The 26,386-nt window shown below is 33.5% G+C and overlaps 2 protein-coding genes across 2 annotated transcripts; one reads left to right on the top strand and one right to left on the bottom strand.

The window, feature by feature from the left end:
- The first annotated feature begins 5,445 nt into the window (after positions 1-5,445).
- Positions 5,446-7,432, top strand: LOC132067665 (MYB-like transcription factor EOBI). Its single transcript, XM_059460960.1, has 3 exons — positions 5,446-5,837; positions 6,036-6,165; positions 6,621-7,432. Exons 1-3 carry the CDS (start codon positions 5,681-5,683, stop codon positions 7,186-7,188), a joined length of 855 nt encoding a protein of 284 aa, XP_059316943.1. The 5' UTR covers positions 5,446-5,680; the 3' UTR covers positions 7,189-7,432.
- Positions 7,433-10,820: 3,388 nt separating this feature from the next.
- On the bottom strand, positions 10,821-23,627 carry LOC132067666 (glutamine--tRNA ligase). The gene is made up of 23 exons (XM_059460961.1): positions 23,339-23,627; positions 22,390-22,440; positions 22,049-22,120; positions 21,533-21,632; positions 21,249-21,344; positions 20,548-20,609; positions 20,326-20,427; positions 20,138-20,233; positions 19,244-19,396; positions 19,021-19,076; positions 17,849-17,939; positions 17,694-17,780; positions 15,638-15,835; positions 15,454-15,552; positions 14,993-15,124; positions 14,751-14,887; positions 14,558-14,657; positions 13,806-13,901; positions 13,619-13,719; positions 13,415-13,520; positions 12,196-12,285; positions 11,851-11,980; positions 10,821-11,106 (listed from the first exon to the last, which is right to left on the bottom strand). The coding sequence occupies exons 1-23, from the start codon at positions 23,462-23,464 to the stop codon at positions 11,012-11,014; spliced, it is 2,376 nt and encodes a 791-aa protein (XP_059316944.1). The 5' UTR covers positions 23,465-23,627; the 3' UTR covers positions 10,821-11,011.
- Positions 23,628-26,386: the final 2,759 nt, after the last annotated feature.

The following is a 26,386-nucleotide window of genomic DNA, read 5'->3' as shown; positions in this document are numbered from 1 at the left end:
CTTTGATATATGTTAAGAACATTCACTAAATAAATACAAATTAAATAATTGATTTCTAACCTTGTAAATCAAATGAATTGTGGTAGAATTTCAAACTCGAAATCATAAGTTTAAATCCTGAATCTGCCTCTAATGGAAGGGAGGTGGAGACCTTAATAATCTAAGTGTTAGAAATTAACAAAATATTTATTTCGCCTAGAAATTGTACCAAAAAAGGTAATTTTGAACATCAAATTGTAGGCTAATACTAAGAAATTAAAGTGATAGTATCCCGGCCAACTGAAGTTTCTGGTTATTATAATTTTTAAATGTAAGTCTATGATCATATACACATGCGTTCTAAGTATTTTTGCCTTTTTGATGTGCGTAAAACCTTGTTAGGATTCTAAATAATACATAAACTTCTCTTGTTCACATTTTAGGTATCCAAACTATAGTTTAATATGCTTAAGCAACAAATAAATAGTCAGATGTTAGTTGAATTAATAATCTAGGTTTCAAAAATTAATTCTTCACAGAATTTCAACCTTCATATAACTACTTTTCTTTTTATAGGAAAAAATGAAAAGAAAAGAAAACATTTGGCTTTGGCTCATGTCAGTCGCGCTGGCAATGCCAATGATGAATCAACAACTCTTTCAATAAGTATCATGTGCCTGAAGAAATTAAAAAGGTAATGAATAGAATCTATCTTTCAATATATAAAATTCTTATAATCATCAAAATAGAAATTCTCCCCAACCTTGTAGATGCCACTACTTCCCAACCAATAATCTCAAAGTTGCCAGCTTGATTTACAATTTTTCTTTTCTTCATTCAAATTATTAAAAACCAGGAAAATATAAAAATTAACATAATCTTCTTATTTTGTCTAATAAAAAGAAATGACCCAGCTATGGAAACTAAATAAAGTCAAATCAATTGATGTTAAAACACTTTAAAAGAACAAAGAGACATAGCATAGCACATCACTCAATTTGCATTATGGATTAGAATTATCGTTTTCCACCACCAAAAGGTTGCGGTAGGCAGGTACTCATCCATCCTACCAATGGTCGGGACAGAGTGGTAATTCCTCATTCATTCTTATCTAGAGGTCTCGAATTTGAATCTTGGGTATGAAGTTGTCTTTGCTACGAAGCATTTTACCCCCACACCCCCCCCCCCAACCCCAACCCCAATTTGGGACTTTTTGAACGCAAATTTGAATTTAATTGGGCCCCAATGCGGATATCAGGCGCCATATTAAATATAAAAATAAAAAAGAGTATTAATTCAATCTTAATCAAATGTCTCGGATTTGATACAGCCATGACAGTGCGGAATCGCAATGATTAGGAGTATTTTACCCTCCAAAAAGTGAAACTTCCCTGCGAGAATTCGGATAACTCGGGTACCCACTTCTCGAAATTAAGTGAAAATCTTCGCAGTGAATCCTAGTTTGTTGAGACCAAAATGGATAGGGGATACCGGGTAGACAACCAATACAAATTACTCCCTCCGTCCCGATTTATATGAGAGTTGACCTATTTGGGGAGTCAAACGGCTCTTTCTTTGACTACCATTTTCTCCAACTCTTTTCATATATTATGAATTATTAACTATGCAGACTTATAGTATTTTTTATGTAGTTTTCAAATGTGTAAATTTTATTATAAAAATATTCAAAGAATCCATGTTTGAAATTATAGTAAAAAAAAAAAGTTATTTGACTCTCCAAATATATCAACCCTCATATAAATTGGGATCAAGGCAGTAATTTTTTCCTCTAGTGTTCATAAATGGTTGACGTACTAGTCACCTACCCTAATCATAAGCTCACTTGAAGTGAAAACACATGTAGTGCGGGGGAATTGGTTTATGTCCATTTCCACAATATTGTCAATCTCATCAATCAATCATTTTGGGAATTAGTAATATGTTATCATGATCAAGAATCAAAACAAATTGGTCCAATTCTTGATTTAATCAATTTACTCATCAAAATCTTATCCTTCTCCAGGGTCACATGCATAGTCACAACTTTATATTTTTGCCAAAGTTGGATTAAAAACAAAGCATCCATTTCTTCCCACTATACCCTATTACTCAAAATGGAAACTATGTCCCTTTTATTAAGAATAATAAACTCTCTCTATACACTCTATTTCCCACTCCCAATAATTGATTCTCATTCTTTCTACTTTAATTAACCTCCACTTCACATCCTTCTTTTTTTCTTTTCATTGTTTTCATTGTCTTTTGGTGAGTGACTTCTTTTTCCCTTTTGTCTTTTGAAATTGGGGAGGCAAAATAGAGGTTTAGAGTAATAGGATTAGGGTGTTGTCGACTCTCTTATCTCTAGTAGAATGGACTTAAAGTAATAGTGTACATGTTTACAACCCTTGAATTTGGAATTAAGACTCTTATTTAATTTAATTTAACATATATGCATCTTTTTTAGGCATTCAGTATATACGAATTCACTGGCCCGATTAATTTTGATGCGCACCGGATAGGCCAACTAATTAAGGGGTGTAAAGTGATCGCTCCCTACCATACTTTAAGAGAAAATCATTATTTTTAACGAAATCCGTTAAAATTTGACTCGCCAGTAACGTTTTCGACGAAAATTCCCCACTGATGAAGAGCCAAATTTCAAGGGAACGTTCCGTCGGGAATAGAAACTTTCTGGTAGTGAACGTCCTCCATTCCTACGGTTCAAACACAAAATATATGGTTAAAAGTGAATGGATCCCAACTATTTCATAACGACCCTTGCTTGTAACATTATACTCCATATGAATTCAAAATGCTAAGGAGCTTTCATTTTCAACTTATCTTTCATTGTGCTGTTGAGTGTTGAATTTCGCTAGCTATAGAGCTTTATTTATAATTTGGATGCTAGCTAATCCTGTATATTTTTGCCACTTACTGAATAGCACTCTGTAGAGATTTTTTTGACATCTTTGAAAATTATTCAAGGGGGAAGAATGTGTCTATTTATCCAATTATGAGGTACTTTAACATTAAATCAAATATAATTGAATGAAATGATCTTTACCTATTTCTTAAGTTATGTTTTCGTGTTCTCTCCGACTTTACAATGGTTATACTTATACATACTTCATAATGTTTATTTCTCAGAAAATGTAAAATATTTCTTTGAATTTGTTTCAAACTCTTATTATTAGAAGAATAAAGAAGCAGTACCTAGCTAATAGCTATCATACTCTGCATCAATTTGATTTAAGTCTTTCCTTATAAGGTCATATATAAATTGTGGCATTTCATAATTGTGAATTGTGATCGTCGCTTCTTTAATCGAGTTTTGTGTAAATTTAAAATTCTAAATAGGTTTTTAAAGGTGTTATATCGAATTCTTCTCTTTTGAAAAAATAGAGTATATTTTGCCTCTCATTCCATATATATTGTTTTTCTTTATGTTGATTTTACCATGAACATTTATTAGCCGTCATAATAAGAAGCAAGCGAAGCAGCTATGATAATTTTAAAGTTCAAAATGACTAAGCTTGAAATTTTCGCTTCTCTAGTGTTATAATATACAAGACAAAATAGCTATGATAAGTAACTATCTCTACATATTCGTGTGGAAATACACATGGTACAATTTATTAAACATTTACTCTAAAACAGGATTTTTAGAAGTAAAAAGGAGAAAACTTTGAGGACTTTGACACACACTACCCTCGCGGCCCCTACCTTCAAACTCTCAAATAGCTTCTTGGTACTTTCTTACGAATCATCCACTAAATTCTTCAAGTCTCACAATTGGATATACCACTTGTTTGATTCCATGATAAACACCTATTATAATGACATCTATGTTCATATATTCCTTCCAACAAAGCATTATTCTAATACAAAGCACTTAGAATTATAAAACCTTTGAAAAAAGGGAACTATTTGGATTTGTTAGCCATTTGACACATTGACTTTAAAGAATAAACATTGGGTTTTGGAAAAGATTTAAAAAGGGAGAAGCATAGGAAAGAACAATGAGGAAACATCACTATCTTGAAACGCAAACCAAACTAGTAATTTTAATTAATAAAATCCCATACACCTTCTTGGCAAAGTCATGGTTGCCGCCCTTTTCATCAAACCCCATAATCCCACGTTTAATTTACTTGGACATAAAATAATATTTTAGTATAAGAGAGTATAATTTTTTAGTCAAGCACGTTTCTTACATAATTAATTACAGAGGGGGAATATATGAAGTGGCAAAGAGAAGAGGAAACAATTTCCAAGGAGGCAGCCAAAAGCAAAGGTCATTTTCAAGATCATACTTTTCTTGACTCCCCCTTTTCTCAAGGCTTTCCTTTGCATGCAAATTAATCCATTCAATTCAATATGGTTTTCTTTACATTGTATCAAGACGCTTATTATCTTATAATGCAGCATCTCTACAGTATGTACTTTTCACACAATAGTAGAAGAGACAACCTACAGCACTATATAATAGACCCAAATTCCCATCACTTTCTTCTTCTAGAACTTACTAAAGATAATAACATATGTACTTATATAATATTTTTTCGTCTTAGTTTATACCAAGGTGTTCAGATTTTAGATTGAACACGAAGTTAAGAGAAAGAAAACTTTTAAAACTTGTAATCTTAAATATATCATGACATTTCGATAATCCTAAAATCACGTCATAAAAAACAAAATGAAAACTTTAAAACTAAATTATTTCTAAAAATAAAGAGATGCTTTCTTAAGACAACTGAAAAGGAAAGCACGGGCGGATCTAGCACATTGTAGGAACCCCCATACATTCGTGCGGATCCGATTTTTGAATTGAAAAAATCAATAAATATAAATTAAAAAAAAAAACACAATTTGAGAATTCATTAACAAAGTGTGTGTGGTCTAGCAGCTGAAAAGGAATCCTTTAAGCTTTGTTTCTCTTGGTCAAGGGTTCAAATCTCCTTGGTCACCATCTAAGCCTTTGTTTGTCTTTTTTTATTTTTTGATTTGAGATGGGTAGGAGGAACCTGCAAACTGAAAATTTAAGATCCGCTTCTGAAGGAAAGTATACATGCATATAAAAATGGGACAGAAAATACTGTTTAAATATTTCTGAAAGTTTGAGCTACGTCAAGCGAACTAAACCTAATACTCTAGGTGGATCTATCACCCTTGAGTATCGAAGGCTACCATTCATTCTAGAATTAGCTCGGTATCAAAGAAAATATTTCTGAATATAGGCTTAATAAGTTATATTTTGGCAATTCTTTTATTTATTTATTTTTCTTTTATTTTTTTGAAGTGTGGGGAGGACCAAAAGAGTGTTGTAAGCTAAATAGTCAACATTCACTCTCAAGTGAAAGAAAGGGGGTCCATCCACATGCACTTAGAGCAGACTTTGATGCTCATACAAAGATCATTATTCTGCTTACTCTTAACACAAAAATTCCATTTGAGTTTTATGACTCATAGGTGTACTATATTTTCATGTGGAAAAAAATTTACAATTTCTTTAATGGGGTGAACCCCATATATATTCATATATGTTTTCTCCTTTGGACACGTATATCAAAAACCTTTTGTCATCATCTATAAAATGCCTATGTTGGCTTTAATTTCTTTTTCATTCTTCAACTTGCAAAAAAAACTCTTTTCTACTCTCTCTTCTATCTAGCTCCTTTAATTTTCTCCAAAAATTGAGCATATGAGCAAAGGCATATTAATGAGTAATAATAATCCATCAAATGAAGATGAATTTGAGCTAAGGAGAGGGCCATGGACTCTTGAAGAAGATACTCTGCTTATTCATTATATTTCTACTCATGGTGAAGGTCGCTGGAATGCCTTAGCCAAATGTGCTGGTAACACTTCACTTTATTGACATAATTCTTGAACTAAAGTAAAGAAATATTTTTACGAATGCACTTTTGTTATAGCTGGATGTGAAAGATATACGACTAGTTTATTACGAGTATTTATTTTCTAGTTTAATATTGGAGATTTAAAAAAAAAAAAAAAAAAAAAAACTCACTTTTTTTTTTTTATTACTTTTTTTGCAGGATTGAAGAGAACAGGGAAAAGTTGTAGACTAAGGTGGCTGAATTACTTAAAACCAGATGTTAAACGTGGAAACCTCACCCCACAAGAACAAGTCTTAATTCTTGAACTTCACTCCAAATTGGGAAACAGGTAAATTCACATATCCAACTTTTGTCACAAAAAAAAAAAAAAAAAAAAAAAAAAAAAAAAAATCAATCTTGGACATAATTCTTGATTTTTCAAATGCCGTTAAATGGTCATATTGTTAATTAGGGGTGAATCTAGAGTATTGGAAAGTCGTAAAAATATCAATTTTGAACACGTATTTTCAACCAAAAAACAAAATAATAAAAAAATAAAAGATCAAGAATTTGAACCTGCCTAGCCTATATGTTAGGGGCTTGAGTCGATCAGCCTTGATGCATAGGTTATCTACTTTATATTCCTAGGGTACGGTCCTTCACTGAACCTGCATGAAACGTGGAATGCTTGGTGTACCAAATTGTCCCTTTTTACTTCAGTACTCAAGACTCTAAACCCGTTAACTGTTAAGTTTAAATACTTTAACTGTTAAGTTTAAATACTGAATACGTCTCTGCATGCAGGTGGTCAAAGATTGCTCAACATTTGCCAGGAAGAACAGACAATGAAATCAAGAACTACTGGAGAACAAGGGTGCAAAAGCAAGCAAGACAACTCAAGGTTGATTCTAACAGCAAGAAGTTTGTTGAAGCAATCAAGAATCTATGGATGCCAAGATTACTTGAAAAAATGGAGCAATGTTCTTCCTCTTCTTCATCCTCAACTGAAAAACAACAGAATCCTCTACTTCATTCTCCCTTAATCAACAATCAAGAACCTTGTACAAAACAGAACAAGTCCCATGATAATAATAACACATGGGGTTCACTAGACAATTCAAGAATCTATTCATCAGATTCAATGAATGTGATGACAGAAAATGTCACTTTTTTCAACAATTCAATTCCAGATGAGTGTTACCATGTGGGAAGTTTCGGCCAGCAGACAGATTTTTCATATCAAGAAATGGCAATCTCAAAGTGTGAGGCGGCAGAAGCTAATTGGTTCAATGATGAAATGGCTGAAGAAGGATCATTGTGGAACATGGATGAGTTCTGGCAGTTCAGAAAGCTAGGAGATCCAGACATCTAGCTAGACTTGGCGATTGTCAAAAGTCAGAAGGGGTTTGGGTTGGTGGTGGTAATGCTAATCATAATATGGTATTTGAAAGTCTTGGTCTTAAATATCACTTTTGATAATGCCTATAGTAGGTTTTAAAAGTTCTGACTATGACTTGATCTCATAGTTTTAGCTCTAAGTATACATATTGTACAAAGGAAATATCAAATGGCTACTCTTAAGTGTATTATAAGAAAAAACTATGTTTTTTTCTTGATTTCTTGTTTAATTTTTTTATGGGATTTGTTTTTTATATTTATTCTTTTTCTATTGAGAACTTTGTTTGCGTGGACTTGCTCACTTTGCTGGTTTCAAGCTCGGATAAACGAGGGACGGCAACCAACATAAAATCTGTCAATTCATGATGAATTCTCGTAATACAGATTATTCTTTTTCTATTGAGAAGTCTTGGTTAACAGTACTACTTATTCACTAGTTGATCCGTAATTGAGAAGATAACTCTTTAGTCACGTAAAGATAATTAGGAAAGATCAAAGGCTGTGGTCAAATTTAAGAAACTGTGAGGAAGTGACTTGCTGAAAGAGAGCTCAAAATGCTAAGGAAAAAGACCCTTGTGTTGTCTAGTCATGTAAAGGGAACAGATATTTCATAGTATTTATTTGTCATACAGAAAGGAGTATGGCCTATAGGTACACCAACCTCCCCCCACCCCCAAACACACACATAAACCAAAAAAGCCACCCCGATCCTCTAGCTTGGGTTCATCCATCTTACAATTTTTTAATATCCGGTGTTCGGAATTCACTGAGTCCGACTAATTCAAGTTCATGTCAAGTAAGTCACTGAAGGGGTAAAGTGCTTCCGGCCGAAAGGTTCTTCCTATCATTATAGACTTTTAGTTAAAGGTGATCGCTTTACACCATATTTTTTGGGAAAGGTAAGGAGGACTGTTGTGAAATGAAAGGTCAACTAGAAGGAATTGTGTGAAACCCCGTCACTGATTTGATTGTTTCAACCTCAAGAAAAAAGGATGATAAAAGTTACAAAAAAGGGACTTGTGATTTGATGAAAGTGAGTGAAAAAACAAAGTACTTGAAGTGATCATTTTCCAACCAGAGCATTATAAGAAAGTATAGCAAGGTGCACTTGCGGTAGAATTATTGACTACAGAGCAATGCAAGTTCTTGATTTCTCAAATAGGAAAAAAAGCAAGAGAGGAAAGAAGAAAAATGGCACTTATACCTTATGTAGCTGGACTTTTTCAAAAATGCTATCATATCCGTATGGGATCCTTCAAGAATATAACTTTGGAGAAATTGATACACACCCGACGACATTTTTAAAGAGTCCATGTGATATACCTTATACCTCTAATATACTTTAGCAATTGGACCTTCACACAAGATTCTAAAGCTTATTTATTTTCATGCAATTATAAAACTAAATTTAGTTCATATTTCTATTTGAATCCAATTATAACACTAAATTTAGAATCATTTCCTGTTTATCCTTAATCAAGCAACAAAAAAGCTCTCAAGTACTATGACTCTGACCACTAAATCATCACTAAAATAATGTGGCAAATTCAGTATAAACAAAAGCACTAAACTTCAAGAAAAGCTTTATGCTAGTATCAGTTTGCTGTCAAATGTTCTTTGGGAATTCAATAAAGGTAATCACATCAGTGAAATTATCCTTAAAGTTGCAACTCAGCATGTGAGCAGACATGCTAAATTTCCATGTGAAAATGGAACTTACTAAGCATCATACTTTTCTCCTTTTCAATCCAAGGCCCCGTTTGGACATGGTTTGAAAATGTTTGGACATCTGAATTTGGATATTTTAAGTTGTATTTTCTCTTGTAGACATAAAAACCCCACAAATTGTGAAAACTATCAAAACATTCTCAATTCTTATACAATCTTACCAAATGAGCAAGTCATAGTTCATAACAAAATTTGTACACTACTAGAAGGCCTTTCTAAAAATACAACATCAATTAATCAAACTTTAGTTCAATAAAAACGAAAATTTAACATAAATAGTAATGTAACTACTCTTTAATATAATCCTCCCACATAAATTAAAGGTTGGTAGACATAAATAAAGGTTGGTGGAAGTTAATGAGATAGGTAAATGATTAATGGGGTAATAGTTAAAAATATCTACCAACTTTTGGCTCTTTTTTATAAAATATAAACTTATGGGTTAAACTTTATATTTAAAAAAGTTGAAACCATGGTTTCAAACCCCAAATCATGCCTTTTTGGATGATTTGGGATTTAAAACCATAAGTGAAAACGCATGTCCAAATGCTGGTTTGGGGTCATGGTTTCAAACCATGGTTTGAAAACACATGGCCAAACGCCTACCAATTATCATCAGCCATCACTTAAATCTTGAAGAAACTAGGCTCTCACAGGTCACAACTCACAACTTGGAACTTCCTCTCCCACCCCCACCCCCCCCACCCCCCCCCCCCCCCTCCAATAATGTTGGTATCAGGATAGTTTATGCGTACCTGAACTATGTTGTTTGGACTCTTCGAAATACGGTCGGGTGTGTCGTATCCTCTAAAAGCTATATGCATTTTTGAAGTGTCCGAGCAACATAGCACCTTGATTGTTCCACTCTGCACTTTGGCAATTCCATCGAGTACCTACTAGCTCCCATCAACACCCTAGCGAATAACTCTGTCTATCAAAACTTAGGCATATGCAAAGATGTCGCCAAGCATTTTTTTATCTACTTGGATTTGAACTTCTGGTTTTGACACTTTCGCCTGCATTGATCACTAAGCTACACACTCGGGTGCACCTTAAAAATTTCTCCACTATCATAAGGGTATCACTCACCTCCATATACTTCCTATTAAGGTACAAGACCTTTTGAGAGAATTTGAACTGTTGATTAAAATATCCACTTTTTCCATGTTGGTCGGTCCCTTGTCATTAAAGTAGTTCTATCATCCTTCACATATGACCAAATATGATATTTCTTGTCAAGAGGACCTTTAATTTTTTCTTGCAAAGTTATGGGTGTCTTTACCCTTCAGTGTTCACCTTTGACTATTTCAGCTTCAATGAAATTTTACACATGGACCCTACAAATTCCCCATCCCCAGAAGTAAATGCATGTCTCTGCTTCCATCAGGCTACAACAGAAATATACAAAATTTGCTCATTTAATTACCACCTTGCAAAGTTTTTGCAACTTTTCTATTTGTTTTCATAGTGGAGGGTTCTAGTGTTTTGCCCATGCACCAAAGCGATTAAAACGAGAGCGTCCCTTTCATTGGGACAAATAACTCATTTATGATCCGGGTCCCCTGACTGACATAAAGCTTCAACAGTTCCGATAACAGCCATTGGCGGAGATAAAGCTTCAACAGTTTCAATAAGATAAAAAGGCCAGATCATTGAAGAGGAATCTAAATGATAATTTTTCCATCAAAATACCAGCGCTTAGAGCACATGAAACTCATCACTACTTAAGGGCATTGAGACCATAGCTCATTACATGATCGCACCGTTCCCTTTTCCCTGTAAGTGTTGTCGCAAAACTGCCTGCCTAAAGAGTAACTCGCTTTGTAGTGTTATCATACAAGATAAGTTATGGATCAATGATTAGAACCAAAGCAAAGATTGAGCTGCCAAAACTGTATTGTCTTTTGAAGTATAGATGATTTATACAAATCTAAATTGGTATATTCCTGAAATATGGAAAATTTGATCCCTTGGAAAATCTTCTATTTGTACACGTAAATATCAAGAAAAATACATTAGATAATCTCAATCACACACTGCCCTTTAACTACTATTTCTTCATGAAAGCTTCACTTTCCACCCTTGGCATAGCTATCACGCAGTGTAACAGTCCGATTAAAGACCAGTTTTTCAGAAGTTGAATCCTTGTCCACAGCAAAATACCCTGCAAAAGTCATCATTTGAAACAACTCAAGTGTTGACCTTCATTTTCTCTGAGAAAATTAAGAACATCAAGAAAAACGGAGGGCACTAGGAATTAAGTTCCTGCTGGGCTTGATCAAGAACGAGGTGGCTCTTTCAACCCTCAGAATTTGTAACGCGAAAAATGAAAAACAAAAATCAAGTGGCCTAAATCTTTCACGTTTGTTTTCTGATGCTGTCGGTTTAAAATTGAGAGAATCTAAAACTATATTTCGCGACTTGTTAAGACAGGCAGAAATCAGTATCTTGGTATTTGTGTTTAAAGGCCTCAAAAGAAAACATCAAAGTAATAGAGACAATAGAGGAACCTATTTTAGGACTCAAGGAGAGTTAACATAGGGCAAGCTGCTAAATAAATACTCCCTCTTGTCCCAATTTATGTGACACTCTTTCCTTTTTAGTCGGTCCTAAAAAGAATGAGACCTTTCTAATTTTAGTAAAAATTAAACTTTAAACTTCTCATTTTACCCTTAATGAAATGATTTATAGCCACAAAAATTTCTATAACTTATTTTAGACCACAAGTTTCAAAAGTCTTTCTTTTTCTCTTAAAACTCCGAGCCCACTCAAATACCTTCACATAAGTTGGGACGGAGGGAGTACAAATTTATTGAAGATCCCCAATTCATAAGTTGATGCTAAATACAACCTAAAAGCGACTTCCAGATGGCTAGTCATGCATAAATTACCGGGTAGTAGAACTTACCGAGCCTTTCAAACTGAAATCTGTCTCCAAGAGCAGCATTTCTGACTGCTGGCACAGCATATGCATTTTGTATCACCACTTTAGACTCAGGGCTCAAATCACCAAGCCAGTCATCGAGTTCGGCGGGATTCTTATCAGAAAACCAAGCAACAGTTAGTTTCCAAAATAACCTCCGCATAGGGGAAAAAGGGGTTATAAAGTAAGTTTGGCTCAAATCACCAAGCCAGTCATCAAGTTCGGCGGGATTCTTATCAGAAAACCAAGCAACAGTTAGTTTCCAAAATAACCTCCGCATAGGGGAAAAAGGGGTTATAAAGTAAGTTTGACAAAGTAAAGAAAATAAACCTCAGAGCGGAACAGTCTGTCAAATAGCCGGACCTCCACCTTAAGTGGATCAACCCCAGGTGAAGGTTCTGCAACCCAATGAAGAACACCCTGCAACAACATTGTTTCGAAGTTGAAGGTACATTAGTTCAGAGTTGAGTTTAGAGAAAGTTTTTTGGGATAACAGCACTTTTGGTCCCTCAATTATTGATAAATTATGATCTTGGTCCTTGTGATATTCTTTTTTTAAACCGGTAAATGTGGTCCTTGTGATATCTAACAACCTTCAATTAATCAAAATGTGTGTTTTTAGTTCCTTTATGTAAGAAATATGTTGTATTTGAAGTTTTGAACTGCTTTTAGAACTATATTACTGTCAATTATGGAGCAACAATACAAGTTAATATACCAAATGAGTAATTAAGTGATGGAACGACTAATAATTATTAAAAATTCATGAATATTCACAAGCAAAGGGATCAAAAGTGCACACTTGAATTAGTTGAAGGTTAAATATGCTTAGTCAGATATATGGAAGAGTTTAACCCCAAATAAAGTGAAGTGCTTTACTTGGCTGGTAGCCAAGAGAGCATGTTTGACTCATGAAGTTTTAAAGAAAAAGGGTGCTATCGTAGTGTCCAGATGCTTTCTTTGCTAAGAAACAGATGAGACTAACAACCATTTATTTCTGAACAGCAAATTCACAGCACAAATATGGGCACTTTTTCTCAGCCTCACAGAGACAAAGTGGACCATGCCTGAGCACGCTGCAGACTTGCTAATTTGCTGGATCAGAAGAGGAGGTAGCAAAAGTCAGAAGAAATGGTGGAGGATAATACCACAATGCATCTGGTGGACTGTTTGGAGAGAAAGAAATAGATGTTTTAAAGATGGATCCAATTCCATTCAAAAAGTCAAATGGAATTGTATAGTATCTTTTTATTTTTGGTGTAAAGAGATAGGCTTAGAAGATATAGATCAACTTGTAGATTTATCAAGATCACAGTAAGTATTTCTTTTTACTCTGTTTGCTCCTTTTTGAAGGATTCCAGCATGTCCTTAATGCTGAGGAATACAATTTTTACCAGTTTCAAAAAAAAAAAAAAAAATGCTTAGTCAGACATCACAAGGACCAAAATTAAATTTACCAATAATTGAAGGAACAAAAATACTAATAACCCAAGTTTTGAAATACTAGCCAACCATAATATAAAGAAAAATTTAACATCAAAAAGCGCACCTTAGGCTTAATTGTCTTGGACGGATCATACTCTGCCCGAATCTCAAGAACTGTCTCTTTGTCATCAGCAAGAATTACATCTGTACACTTTATAGGGTATGCATACCTGTAAAGCAAATAAGCTTTATAGTTTGAACTTGTACATCTAAGGCAAGTGCTGAACAGAAATCAACAAATTTTTGGATGACCAAAGAGGGACAGTACCTCAGTAGGACAGATTTTCCAGGAGCAAGGCCATAATAATCTTTAGAATCTTTCAACCGAAAATCTGTACGTTCGATGTACACAACTCTAGAAAAGGGGACCTGCAAAATGACAGAAATAGCAAACAGATATAAGGGATCAATGACCATAAGCAGTTGATTATTGTTAGTACAAAACGCTTGCACACCTTGTAAAATGACGAAGCATCATCTGCTGGTGCTTCAGGCCATTTCTTTGCATCTAGATCCATTACTAATCCAGCTTCAAGGTTTGTGATGACAACCTGAATATGAAATTCGTAACTTAAGTTTCTGAAATTTGGAAGTAGATATATATACGCACACATATTCCATGAGAAAATGACAAAAATGATCCTCTATGTTTGAGGGTAGGTTCAAAATAGTCCCTTTAAGTATGCACTGAACAGTTTTGGTCCTTTAAGTTCGCCAAAAGTTAACACTTTTGATCTCCTACTGAACGCTGTCTGTTACATTTGAGGGAAACTATTGAGGGAAAAAAAATGAAATTAGCGGGAACTCACATTTAGAGTTACAAATTTTGTGGTTTCTGTAAAAATATATTTCTAGAGTCCGGTGCTGCATTGTGAAGCGTAATCTAATTTCTACTCATTTTGTCATATCTTTTGGTGTCTAGTGCAGTTTTTTGTGTCGAATATTTTTTTATTTGATGAGATTTTTCTGTGTTTATGGTTAAAAATGTTTTTTCCCGCTGTTTCCGCCATATCTAACCAACATAAATTGTCAAATATTTGACGGAGACAAAAAGTGTGCAACTTTTGGCAAAACTTAAGGGACCAAAATTCCTCAGTGCATATTAATTTAAGGGACTATTATGAACCTACCCTCAAACATAAAGGACCATTTTTGTCATTTTTCCATATTCCATCCACGAACACTAACTTAAATCTAGAATACCCACCTTAAGGGGATGTAGCACAACCAGTGTCCGAGCAGCTGTTTTATTTAGTTCTTCTCTTATATGGTATTCTAGGCGACTTAGCTGTATCATACTACAGTCACTGCATCAAAAAAAGGTCGTTAACACGCTGTCAAACAGATTTTCTTTTGTACCAGAAACACACAAACGCATTTATAAATGAGATGGGCCTGACCTTCTAGTTATTCCAATCCCACGAACAAAAGCATTAATTGCTGTTGAAGTTACCCCTCTACGTCGCAATCCTGCTAATGTCATGAGACGAGGATCATCCCAGCCATCAACCCATTTGTCTGTTACAAGAAGGTTCAACTGACAACGATAAAAATCAAGCATCAGTTTGGAACAAGAAATTTACCAGCAGGAAACCATTATAGATAAATCTTAATAAAAGGAATACTCAGGATTCAAACTAACTTTACGCTTAGACATCACAGTGTTGGACACATTCAACCGTGAGTACTCCCAAACAAAAGGCTGGTAAAGGCTTAACGCATCCAATAACCAGTAATATGATGCACGGCGGGTTTCAAATTCCAGGGTGCAAAGCTGCATAAGAATGTGAAATTGAAATATGAATTAATTTAGGCTACAATTGAACAGCAATATTATTTTTCCATAATAATCCGGCACCAGCATGATGGGCAACAGAGAGGCCGCACAGCAAGATAGACCAGTATTTTATAGCGCACTCGAACAACATTTTTTGTGAAAGATACTCTATGTAATGGATTTATAGCTTAAGTTCCATTCAAATGAAAATGAAAACAAAGAGCTACATGCAGAGGACGTATAAATCCAAGATAGGTCATGCTGATTTGACAAAGTGAAAAAACAATTAAACACAGTATTTGACAGCGACAGGTTACATCCCGTACCGAATGAGTTATATTTTCCAAAGAATCAACAATGCAATGGGCGTAATCGTAACTTGGGTAGATGCACCATTTATCCCCTACATGTGGATGAGGAGTGAACTGTAGAACCAAAGTAATACGGACTAAATGTCAGTAAAAACCATAACTGAATTCAAAATGTTTTTTTTGGTCAGAAAATACTTGCCTTGATACGATATGCAATGAGGTCATACATATTGACATTATCATTCTGCATATCCTGTTTCATCCTCAATGTCGCCTTGCCTTCATCAATCATCCCCCTCTTCATTTCATCAAACAATCTTAACGACTCTTCTATAGGCCTATCTCTCCAAGGGCTGTTCATCTTTTTCTCCCGGTATTCTTTAACCTCATCAGGTGTCTGGGTCACGTAGAAAATCAGACCATATTTGTCATAATAATATCTAGATAGTGTAAAATCACAACAATCAGTTAAGCCCCTTACAATTAAAGTGTTAAATGGGCGGGTTCTGCTGCATTTGGGTGGGTCAAAATGGGCTGAGTTAATAAATTGATCCACCCAAAAGTTACTTGGGCTGAAATGAGTTGGGCTAAAAAGTGGGTCACAACCCAACCCGCCCAATTCTTACTAAGGATCTGTTTGGAAAGCCACCTGGTAATTGGAATTGGTGTAATTACTGCCCTAGTAATTACACAGTATTGTAATTACAATGACCTGTTTGTTTGTCATAATGTAATTACAGTGTAATTACAAGCATGTTGTTTGGTTGCACAAGTGTAATTACACAGTTAGTTTAATTTAAAAATAAAACTTATTAACTATAAAAATTTAAAATTAATATTTAAAAAATATGTGCCTTTATAAATGATATTAAATTAGCTATTTAATAACACATTGTTTCTTGAAAATATGTTAATTAATAATCATATATTTGTAACTAATATTGTAAAAAATAGTTGATATATAATTTCAAATTAATAATATTTTTATTTTAATTGATTATAAAACTTAAAAGCATGCTTTTTTTGTGAGAACATCATGGGATTTGATGTTTGAAAAAAAAAAATATAAATATAATGCCACAATATTATTCAAATGTTTAACAAAAGTTCTATCAATTATAAGTGAAAAATAAACAACAAACAATGTGAAATAACAAGTCAATAGTACTAAAGCAAATAAATTAAAGTCAAAAATATAACCTAAATTCAAAATCCAAAAGAATTTTTTTTAACATAATACTCTTATGTCAAATTCCAACATTACATAAGTAAGTTCCAACGTAACATAAGTAAATACTCCTATAATTCAAAAGAAAAGTGAAAATATAAGTTTATAACCACATTCTTAACGAAATTCTACTTTAATAACGTCACTCATTATATGCCAAGTTTGTTACTGACTCATTAATTCTAATATTAAGAGATGTAGTTTCAAAAATTAGAATACTAATACGGTTATGCTAAATGAATTAAAAAAATATACGAGCAATTGCATGGAACCACAAGAAATAAAGGTTGGGAATGAAAAGAAAGGAAATGAAATATAAATAATATAAAAAGAAATATATTTTAAAAAAATAAATTAATAGAAATAAAAAACTAAATTAGAAAAGCAAAGAAATTAAAATAAAATAAAAATAAATTAAATAATATAAATTAAAAAAGAAAAGAAATAAAAGAAATAAACTAAAAAGTAACTCTGTAATTACACCCAATTCTCCCCCCCCTCTCTCTTGAGAATTGGAGAGAATTACACCGTAATTACACCCAATTCTCACCTAACTCGTAATTACTTGGTCAAACAAACAAAGCCAACCGTATAATTACACCCAATTACATCCAATTCCAATTACCTGGGTGGCATTCCAAACAGGCCCTAAGTTTTAATTTCTTCATTTGTTCTTTAATAATCTTCTAGTAAAATTATTCTTTTCTTTATTATGACTATACACAGCATATCAAATTAAAAAAAATGTCTGATTACAAAAATATTTTGATAAGGTTTCTCATGGGTCAATTGGGCTACATATCAGCCCACTTTTTAGATGGGCTGAAATGGGTGGGTCATTCTTGAGCAGGTTAGACGGGTGATGTTTTAATGGGCTGACCTTGACACCCTACTTACAATAGAGGTTGGCTCAGATCGACAAGGTAACACTTGAAGGTATAAACCAAATATGAGTATCAAGAGAAAACAATAATAGCAATTTTCATGTATTAAACATATCACATTGTATTTATATTAACCGTATTACCTGGTGGTCAACATATGCATGGCCTCTTCTTATCAGCTCTACGGCTAGCTCATAAAGGTCTTGGAAATAATCACTAGTGTAACTGATCTGCAAATGCCAACACATTAGCATTGAAAACACGGAAAGTAGGCCATTAGTATTGAACAGTATCATACCTTGAAAGGCTCCCATCCCATCCACCCAACAATTTCTTTAATATGATCAATGTACTCTTTCTTCTCAGCTTCGGGGTTGGTATCGTCAAACCTAAATCCAACAGCAAAGTCATGACGAATCTAACACTCCCAAGTAAAAAAGAGGTTTTGTTAAATAAAATTAGAGGGTTCATGTGAAGAGCCGACAGAGGACACAAATCACCTATCTCTGCATTTTAAAACTATGTCCAAATTTCTACCATTTTTTAAACTATTTTTTCGCCCTTTTTCAAAAAAAAAAGTTCTACCATTTGAAGATTTTCCAATATTGGCATTATGTTGTAGGGTCGTTTGGTAACAAATACAACAACTCTGCCCAACCACAAACTACTTGGGATTGACGATATAAATCCTTGTCTCCTTTTCAATCCAATACTCAATAATTAGTTTTTTAAGACAAATTAATGGTTCTCAAATTACACATTCTATGAATCTCACTCTTAACCCTAATCTATTATAATACCTTTAACCAAACTAAAAAGATTATAGGCTAACATTGAACTTAATGTAAGCATGTCAACGACGACTAACCTCAATTCTGACTTGTTGATACCGCTTATATGGGTCCTTTGATTCCGTTGTATTATCCACTTTGCTAAGTCCGTATGGATCTCAAGAAGTTTTAGGTCTTGCGAACAACTATCCACTATGTGATTCTATGGCGTTCTTGTCCTCTTTAATATCCGCAATGATCATAGTATTTCACCTATGCACCAAAGCGTTTGGAATTCTAGATATGATATTTACTAACCATCTCGAGTGAGTTCTCTTTTTATCCTCTGCGTGTTACTCGCATCTTCAGTCTTTCTAAACTTGCCTATCTAATCTTTTATGACCGCATATATTCCAGCTTAATATCAGCATTTCTATGAGACACATCTTGTGGATATGTAATTGTAAAAGCAAAACTCACTATCTCACTCCTATATAATGTTGATAGTTTCACGGTCATTTTATAGAACTTGAGAAAAAGGTTAATGGTCCATTCTCACAACACACAAGTATGTATCCTTTCCATAATATATTGCTTCATCTTGAGCACAAATCAAAGCATTAGCAAAAATCGTGCTGTAGTATTTACATGAGATAATGAGGAAGGAAAAGCACATAGCGAGAAGAACAGGAATGCCTACCTCAAGTAACAGCCACCACCTCTTTCTTTTGCCAGACCAAAGTCCACAAACATAGCCTGTTTAGTAACAAAATAAAGGTTTAGATTTTTTTAGTTTTTATTTTATTCTATTTTCACTTCTTTTTTTAATTATTCTTTTTATTCCTTTTTATCAAAAAAAAAAAAATCGAGATTTAGAGCATGATTATAATCACAGTTACCCAATATTTAAGATGTATATATACCTTTGCATGTCCAATGTGTAAATATCCATTAGGTTCAGGTGGAAAGCGTGTCTGAACTTTTCCTCCAGTCACTTTCAAATGTTTTTCGAGTAGTTCTTTGGAATTGCAAGCTCGAAGCACAGGCCGGTCACTGAAATATACTTCTGTATGCACCTAATTATCAGGACAGTAGATGTTCATACCACTAAAAATAAGAACATAGCTAACAATCATTCCATAAACTCTTCTAAAGAGCTTGAAAGTAGGAGAATTTGACAACAAATAGACTGCTTTGATCCAACAACTGATGCTACAAATATGCAAACTAGCCTGACAAGTGACTACCTAAGTTTTATAACAGAAGTTTCACATACATAACACCAGAGCTGCAAAAGAGGATAAACAGACCAAGCACCATATGATTACAAACTTCGTCCCAATTTATGTAACACTCTTTCCTTTTTGGTCAGTCCTAAAAAGAATGACACATTTCTATATTTAGTAACAATTTAACTTTAAACTTAGCATTTTACCTTTAAGGAGACGATTTCTAGTTAGACAAATGTTTATTGCTTATTTTTTACCACACTTGTAAAAGTTCTTCCTTTCATTCTTAAGTCCCATGCCTAGCCAAACACCTTCCCACAGATTGGGGCGAACGTCGTAGTAAGGATGTCCTCATGCAGCCAAAGTGTATCTGTTCTAATTTAATAGCCATGTACTTAATCATGTAAAAGATGTGAAGCATGGAAATAACATTAAGATTTCAAGTGAACAGAAAAATCACAGTATTAAGCTTAAGACTGACAACAAATAAGATGAACAGAAAAATCACAGTATTAAGCTTAAGACTGACAACAAATAAGACTTATAAACACGAGTACACCACAATGGATATAAAATTAGCTTAAGCACCTTATAATTTTCCTCAGGTGAGGGGAAGATCAAATATGGATTTAGCTCTTCTTCAGACTGATTTGGTGCAGAGGTCTCCTCAACTTTTGCTTTATCCTACATAAGAGGAAGAAACAGCAACCAGCCTAGCTTAGGACAAAATAATATTAGATGAAAAATCTCCACCTAAACATCAGATGAAGCACCACCTCAGACTTCGCAGGCTTCTCTTTCTTCTTTTTAACAGGCTTTTCATTATCTGCTGCAGTTCTTTCCCCAAGTAATTTATACAACTCCAAATCTATTACTTCCTGTGACAAAACATAATCTTTAAAGATCAAAAAAGAAGCACAATACAGAAACAATCTTATAATTAAAACCATTTGTAGCTCATAATATAGCCTAACCATCAAGACAAAACGAGAACACACCTTGACTACTTTCGGATCTGCCCATGGCAACTTCTTCCGAACATGAGCAAAGAGTTCACCAACTATTAAGGAGAGATCAAATAAAAGCATATTAGGGAGAGATATTATTCCATGTCCACTTTAGTTATTAAAAGAAAGTCCTAGATCAAAGAACATTTATAGTTGCCAACATTTCAATAAGGTCACCACTGCACATACATATGAGAAACCCCCCGCCCCCCCTCCTTCCACGCCAAATCATATCAGAAAGCTTATGAATTTATATTGCTCAGAGAAAAAGGGCCACAAGTAATAATTGGAAGTTGAAACTCCTATTCTTTTTATGTCTAATTTAGCAAACAGTAAAAATATCTTTATCAACCGAGGTGATAATTGAATCATTTTTATTATTAGTATCATATAAGAAGCATCACAACAATTAATTAATCCACACTCTTTCTTTTACTGTTTTTTAAGAGATAGATACCAGTTGGTATAAATGATGGACTGAACTTTTTAAAAAAATTAAAGACTTGGTCGAAACCCAAAAGATACGTTCCCATATCATGACTTACTGTCTTATGCCTTTTGATCTGTGTAATTGACCAATTGCTAACATTTCAGAGCACTCAATAAATTGCATACAAACACAGAGACAGACATTGATTTTATTCAATCAGCGAAAACGTAATAAAGTGAGTTATAGAAAAAACAATACTAACCATTGGTTCTATAACGCTGCTCTAATATATTGGTCTTCTTCTCATCAAAGACCTCATTGACAGCACATTCAATGTCATCCTTGGATACCTCAACTCCTGCTCAAAATTATAGGGGAAAAAAAAATTGTTTTTAAAAGGAACATATTTAATTGTTTCTACTAAAGAATAAACCAACCCACCCTCCACCCTCAAAACTATATCCCAATTATAATAGAAGAGATTCATAAATTCTAACGTCATAAATATTATATAGTTGGACTTGAGAAAAGATGATTTGTTCTTACCAACACCACAAGCCTCTTCAAAATCATGGACCTTCAGATTTTCAGAGGCGGTTGCAGAAAGAAAGGCAAATGCAGCTTCTAACTGTGCAGGCGTTTTAATCTGCAAAGGTCCAGTAAAAGAAAATTTTTGAAGGGGCATCATCAATTAATCATATCACCTCAATACTTTTCCAAGCCTAACTCAGACAAAAGAAAAGGACTTATGCTGCTAGTGCAACAGAAAAGATGATTTACAAAAGTTAAGGGCTAGTATACTGCTATGCTTGCATAAATGGACCACCAAATAAAAAGGCCAGTTACGCATTCGGCCAGTTGGCCGAAAAAATTACATTTGCTAGCTAAATATACAAAAAATATATACTGTTATGTATCAAAATGTACATTTTATGTATATTATACCCTAATATACAAAAATATATTTTTGCTGGCTATTATTTTGATCGGCAGCTATTTATGTCAATTTCTCGAAACAATAAAATAGGAGTAGATAAACGTTGCCTTGAGTGAACAACAAACCTTTGTAGATACAATGTACTGAAGCAATGTGGGCCGGTGGTTAAGTGCATTGGCTGGAAACTTTGTAGCAACCTATCATGCAAAAGGATAAAGCTCGGTTACATCTTTTACATACTCATAGTGCTTTTCCTCCCAGCATAATGGAAAGGAATAAGATATAATTGGATTTTAATCTTCACAAATAGATAAATTAGAAGAAACGGAATGTCCCTAAGCTTTGAATAATGCATTGACAGAATATGAACCTCAAAAACCTCAAACATCTTATTTATTTATGCATAAGCAAGTAGAATATAAAGGACAGATTTGCCAATTTATGTCTCAAGATTCTAGAAGCCTACCGTGTACAGCATGTTGCCTACAGCACGATCACAACCATCGGTCACAGCTGCCTGGATTAATCACGACACAAAGTCAGGAGCAAATTTAAGACATAGAACTTCTCTTCTGGGAAATATTGAGTATAAATTATCACATCTCACAAGATGCTTAAACTACAAGTAGGGTGTTAAACGGGGAGATCAGATCAGATATGGGCGGGTTGAAAACGGGTTAAACAAATTTACACAAATACAGAGATACTCATGTGCATCCAGAAATCTTTGAGCTACAACACTTCCTCAAAAAATCAGATCTTTTTGCATGCAAAGTAGAAAATTTACACAAATATAGAGATACACATATATATGCATGTAAAAATCTTGGGACTAATACTAACATTACCATTCTCAAAAAAAAAAAAAAAATCTTGGGACTAATACACTTCCTGAAAAATCAAACTTTTTTTATAACAAGTAGATCATTAACACAAATATAGAGATACACATATGCATTTATGCATCTAAAATCATTGAAGCTACAAAACTTCCACAAAATCAAACCTTTTTTGGCATAAAAAGTAGAAAATTTACACAAATATAGAGATACCCATAGGCATTTTATGCATCTAAAATCTTTGAGCTACAACACTTTTTCTCAAAAATCAAATATTTTTGCATACAAAGTAGTAAATTTACACAAATATAGAGATACCAATATGCATTTATGCATCAAAAAAAAAATTAAGCTACCTTTTTGCCTACAAATTAGGAAATATACACAAATATATAGATACCCATATGCACTTTATGCATCCAAAAAATCTTTGAGCTACAACACTTAAGCATGAAATTCACACAAATATAGAAATACCCAATTACCCATATGCATTTATGCATCTAAAAATCTATGAGATACAAAAAACAAAAAACAAAAAAAAAAATTGCAGATTATAAAGCTAATGGGGTTTACCTCGTGAATAACAGCACTAAGATTAGTGGTAACTTTATTGTTAGCCAAAGTATTTTTTGCAGTTTTTTCATCCAATCCAACTTTCAAGAACAGTTCCAAAACATTGCTGTTATCTTCCTTCACCATAGCTTCAAGCTGAATCTTGACTTTTTAGTACTATGATCACAAAAACACAAAATTTGGGAAGTTTAACAAGTGATATACTAATATAAAGATTCTTAAAGGAGGAATCTTTTGCAAGTTTTGGACAAGTGTTCTTTTTTTTTTTTTTTTTTTTGGGGAATATTTTATGAGGAATAAGAGATGATGATATTTTTTCATGGAGAATTTTTAGTAGGTTTTTTGGTTAGTTGGGCTACAAGATAGGCCCGTTATAACATGGGCTTCAGCTTTACTTCAGGCCCAAATAGAGTTGGACTCTTTCAATTGGCCAATCTAGGAGTTATTCCAAGGGCCCAAACCAACTGAGATCAAATTTGTAAGGGCAATTTGCACGATTTCCTTCAGGTCTTTAATTTTGGTCCCTTAATTCGCTGGTCTTTAATTTTTTCCCTTCGCTTATAAAGGTGGCCGAAAATACCCTAAGGTTCTGAGTTCGAAGCCCAGCAGATTCAAAAATAATAATAAAATTCAAGACCAATTTTTGGGTTTTCGGGACTTTCATTCACAAAACTTCAAATTCCAAAAATCAGAAATTCAAAAGCTCAAAATTCCAAGTTTCAACTTCGAAATCTATGGCCAAACGGGAATTTAAACGATTTGAAGGTCAAGTTCAAGACCGTCAATTTTCAAGATCATTCTTGTAAATAACTCGATTTGTAATCAAATCTTATTTGATTTGAAGTGTGTTTTTATTTCTAGCCCTTCTCACATGATTGAACACTTTAAGTCGTTACAACACCTTGAAACGGCCAAAGTGCGCAATACCTGATATTTATGTCATGTTTAAGTTATGCCTAAGCGTCGTTTCGTTGTTGGTTAGAGTTATGCAAGATTTGGTTATTCATATATTAGTTATTCCATCTTTGCCCTACATAAAATAATAATACACAAATTGACTCATAACTTAACATGTTTTAGTTATTTGGGATTGTAAAATGATAACAAACACCATACGGGCGTGCTGAATTTTATACAAAGCAATTAAACAGCTACCATACATGGTATTAACTATTTTAACTTTAATACATGAATAATTCCCTTTCTAAGTTTATAAACATTTGCAAGTCTACTTATTTCTGAGCAATTTCATATATTCAAAAACTCGATGGTTTTATATGAATGAAATTCAAACATTTTCAATATACATACGACTTAAGTAAATTACTATAGCGCAATTATGCAGCAAGACTTGGAGTTAAAATGTAATTACCTTGGGAAGAGGATTTTGATGAAACCAATATCCACAAGTTAGGCAAAATAATTGACCGGAAAAATTCTTATATGCATTGCAGCATTGGTCTCCAAGAATATTTTCTTGGGTTGCAAGTTGTTTAGAGTTTAAACAAAGCAATCAAAAGTTTCTTCCTCGAAGCTGACTGGTGTAAACATTATTTGAGTCGAAATACGAGTAAAGGGAAACACAAGTTTTGATTTTGAAAAATATGTTGGGTCTGACCTTGACTTTAGCTGCTCTAGTTTGACTACTAAGTCAAAGACGGTTGTAATCCCAAAAAAATATATACTACCATGTTAATCGGTTCGAGGTCGGGCTCAAATAATTCGCTCGAAGTGATTGTCAAAATAGTATTGATAAGTCTTTTAAGTATTCGTAACGCAATGATCTGTCGAAATTAGCTCGTCAGAACGTTATCGATAAAAAATCTCATAACAACAAGCTAATTTCCAACGAAACATCCATAGAATATGTTTTTTAATAGTGACACTAGAAATTCAAAATCAAACCACCAACCCTTGATTCAACATCATCTTGATTTCCAAGCACATGAATCATGCTCTAGACATTGTAAGTATTTTGTTTAATGCTAAATCAAATATTAAATCTATTGTTATTTTTCCTCTCGTGATTTTCAGGCACAAATTTGTGTTACATTGACAAAGTTAGAATTATACATTTCTAATATGATTAATTATTTTATAACTCTTAACTTGTTCACTCGTTACAAATAATTATGAAATAGTTGGGATAACTTAGAAATCGATTTGTAGCCATGATAAGCGAGAGGGACATATTTGGAGGGTAAAAACTTAACAAAGACCTATTCACATCAAATCAATGAATGCATGTCATGTGTATGAATATATAACAAATTATTTAATCATGGTTAATAAATGCATATATTTACAATATTAAATTACTTGTAAATTACACTAGTTTGGTATAAACAGCCGATGTCGGTAAGTACTTATCATATTTGAAGTATGATTTGCTTGAAATTTGAAGAAAAGAAAATTAAAGTTGAAGTTGAATTAATTTCCTTTTTAAGTATTTTTTTTTCTTTTTTCCCCCTTTTCGTTTTTCTTTTCTTTTAAATGGTGACCCTATGGGCTACGAATAGATGGAAAGACTCCATTTGAATGCAACTCTAATCCCAAAATGAGGCCATTTGTTTTCATTTTCTCAGCCATATCCGTTAAAACAACAAAGTACTGTGATTTTCAATGGGAACTTGGACTTAATCACCTAAAACTTTGGAAGTATATACGTTGGTCGAAAAGAATTGCTAAAAATTTGAGTTAATATATTTATCCACTTTTTTCTTCAATAACCATATTAAACTACTCCAAAATTGTTTACTCCTTCCACCGAACAACTTTTCACAATTCGTTATTAAATATCATACCAAACATAACAAACTCTCAAGTCTCAATCAATCAAGGTGTTCAACGACCAGTGGCAAATCCAGCTCAGGCAATGAATCATCTTAATTCAATATATTAGATGTAGAACATAAATATATATGTTTGAAATTTACTAAAATGTTAATAATATTTAGGAGATGGATTCATCTTATTTCAATATATTCGCTGCAGAACATAATATCTATGTGAAAACTTCTTAAAGTTTTGAATAAATATTTTTTCTAA

This window comes from Lycium ferocissimum, chromosome 8 (assembly GCF_029784015.1).
Source record: "Lycium ferocissimum isolate CSIRO_LF1 chromosome 8, AGI_CSIRO_Lferr_CH_V1, whole genome shotgun sequence".
NCBI lineage: Eukaryota > Viridiplantae > Streptophyta > Magnoliopsida > Solanales > Solanaceae > Lycium > Lycium ferocissimum.
This window is presented reverse-complemented; position numbering and strand designations above follow the sequence as displayed.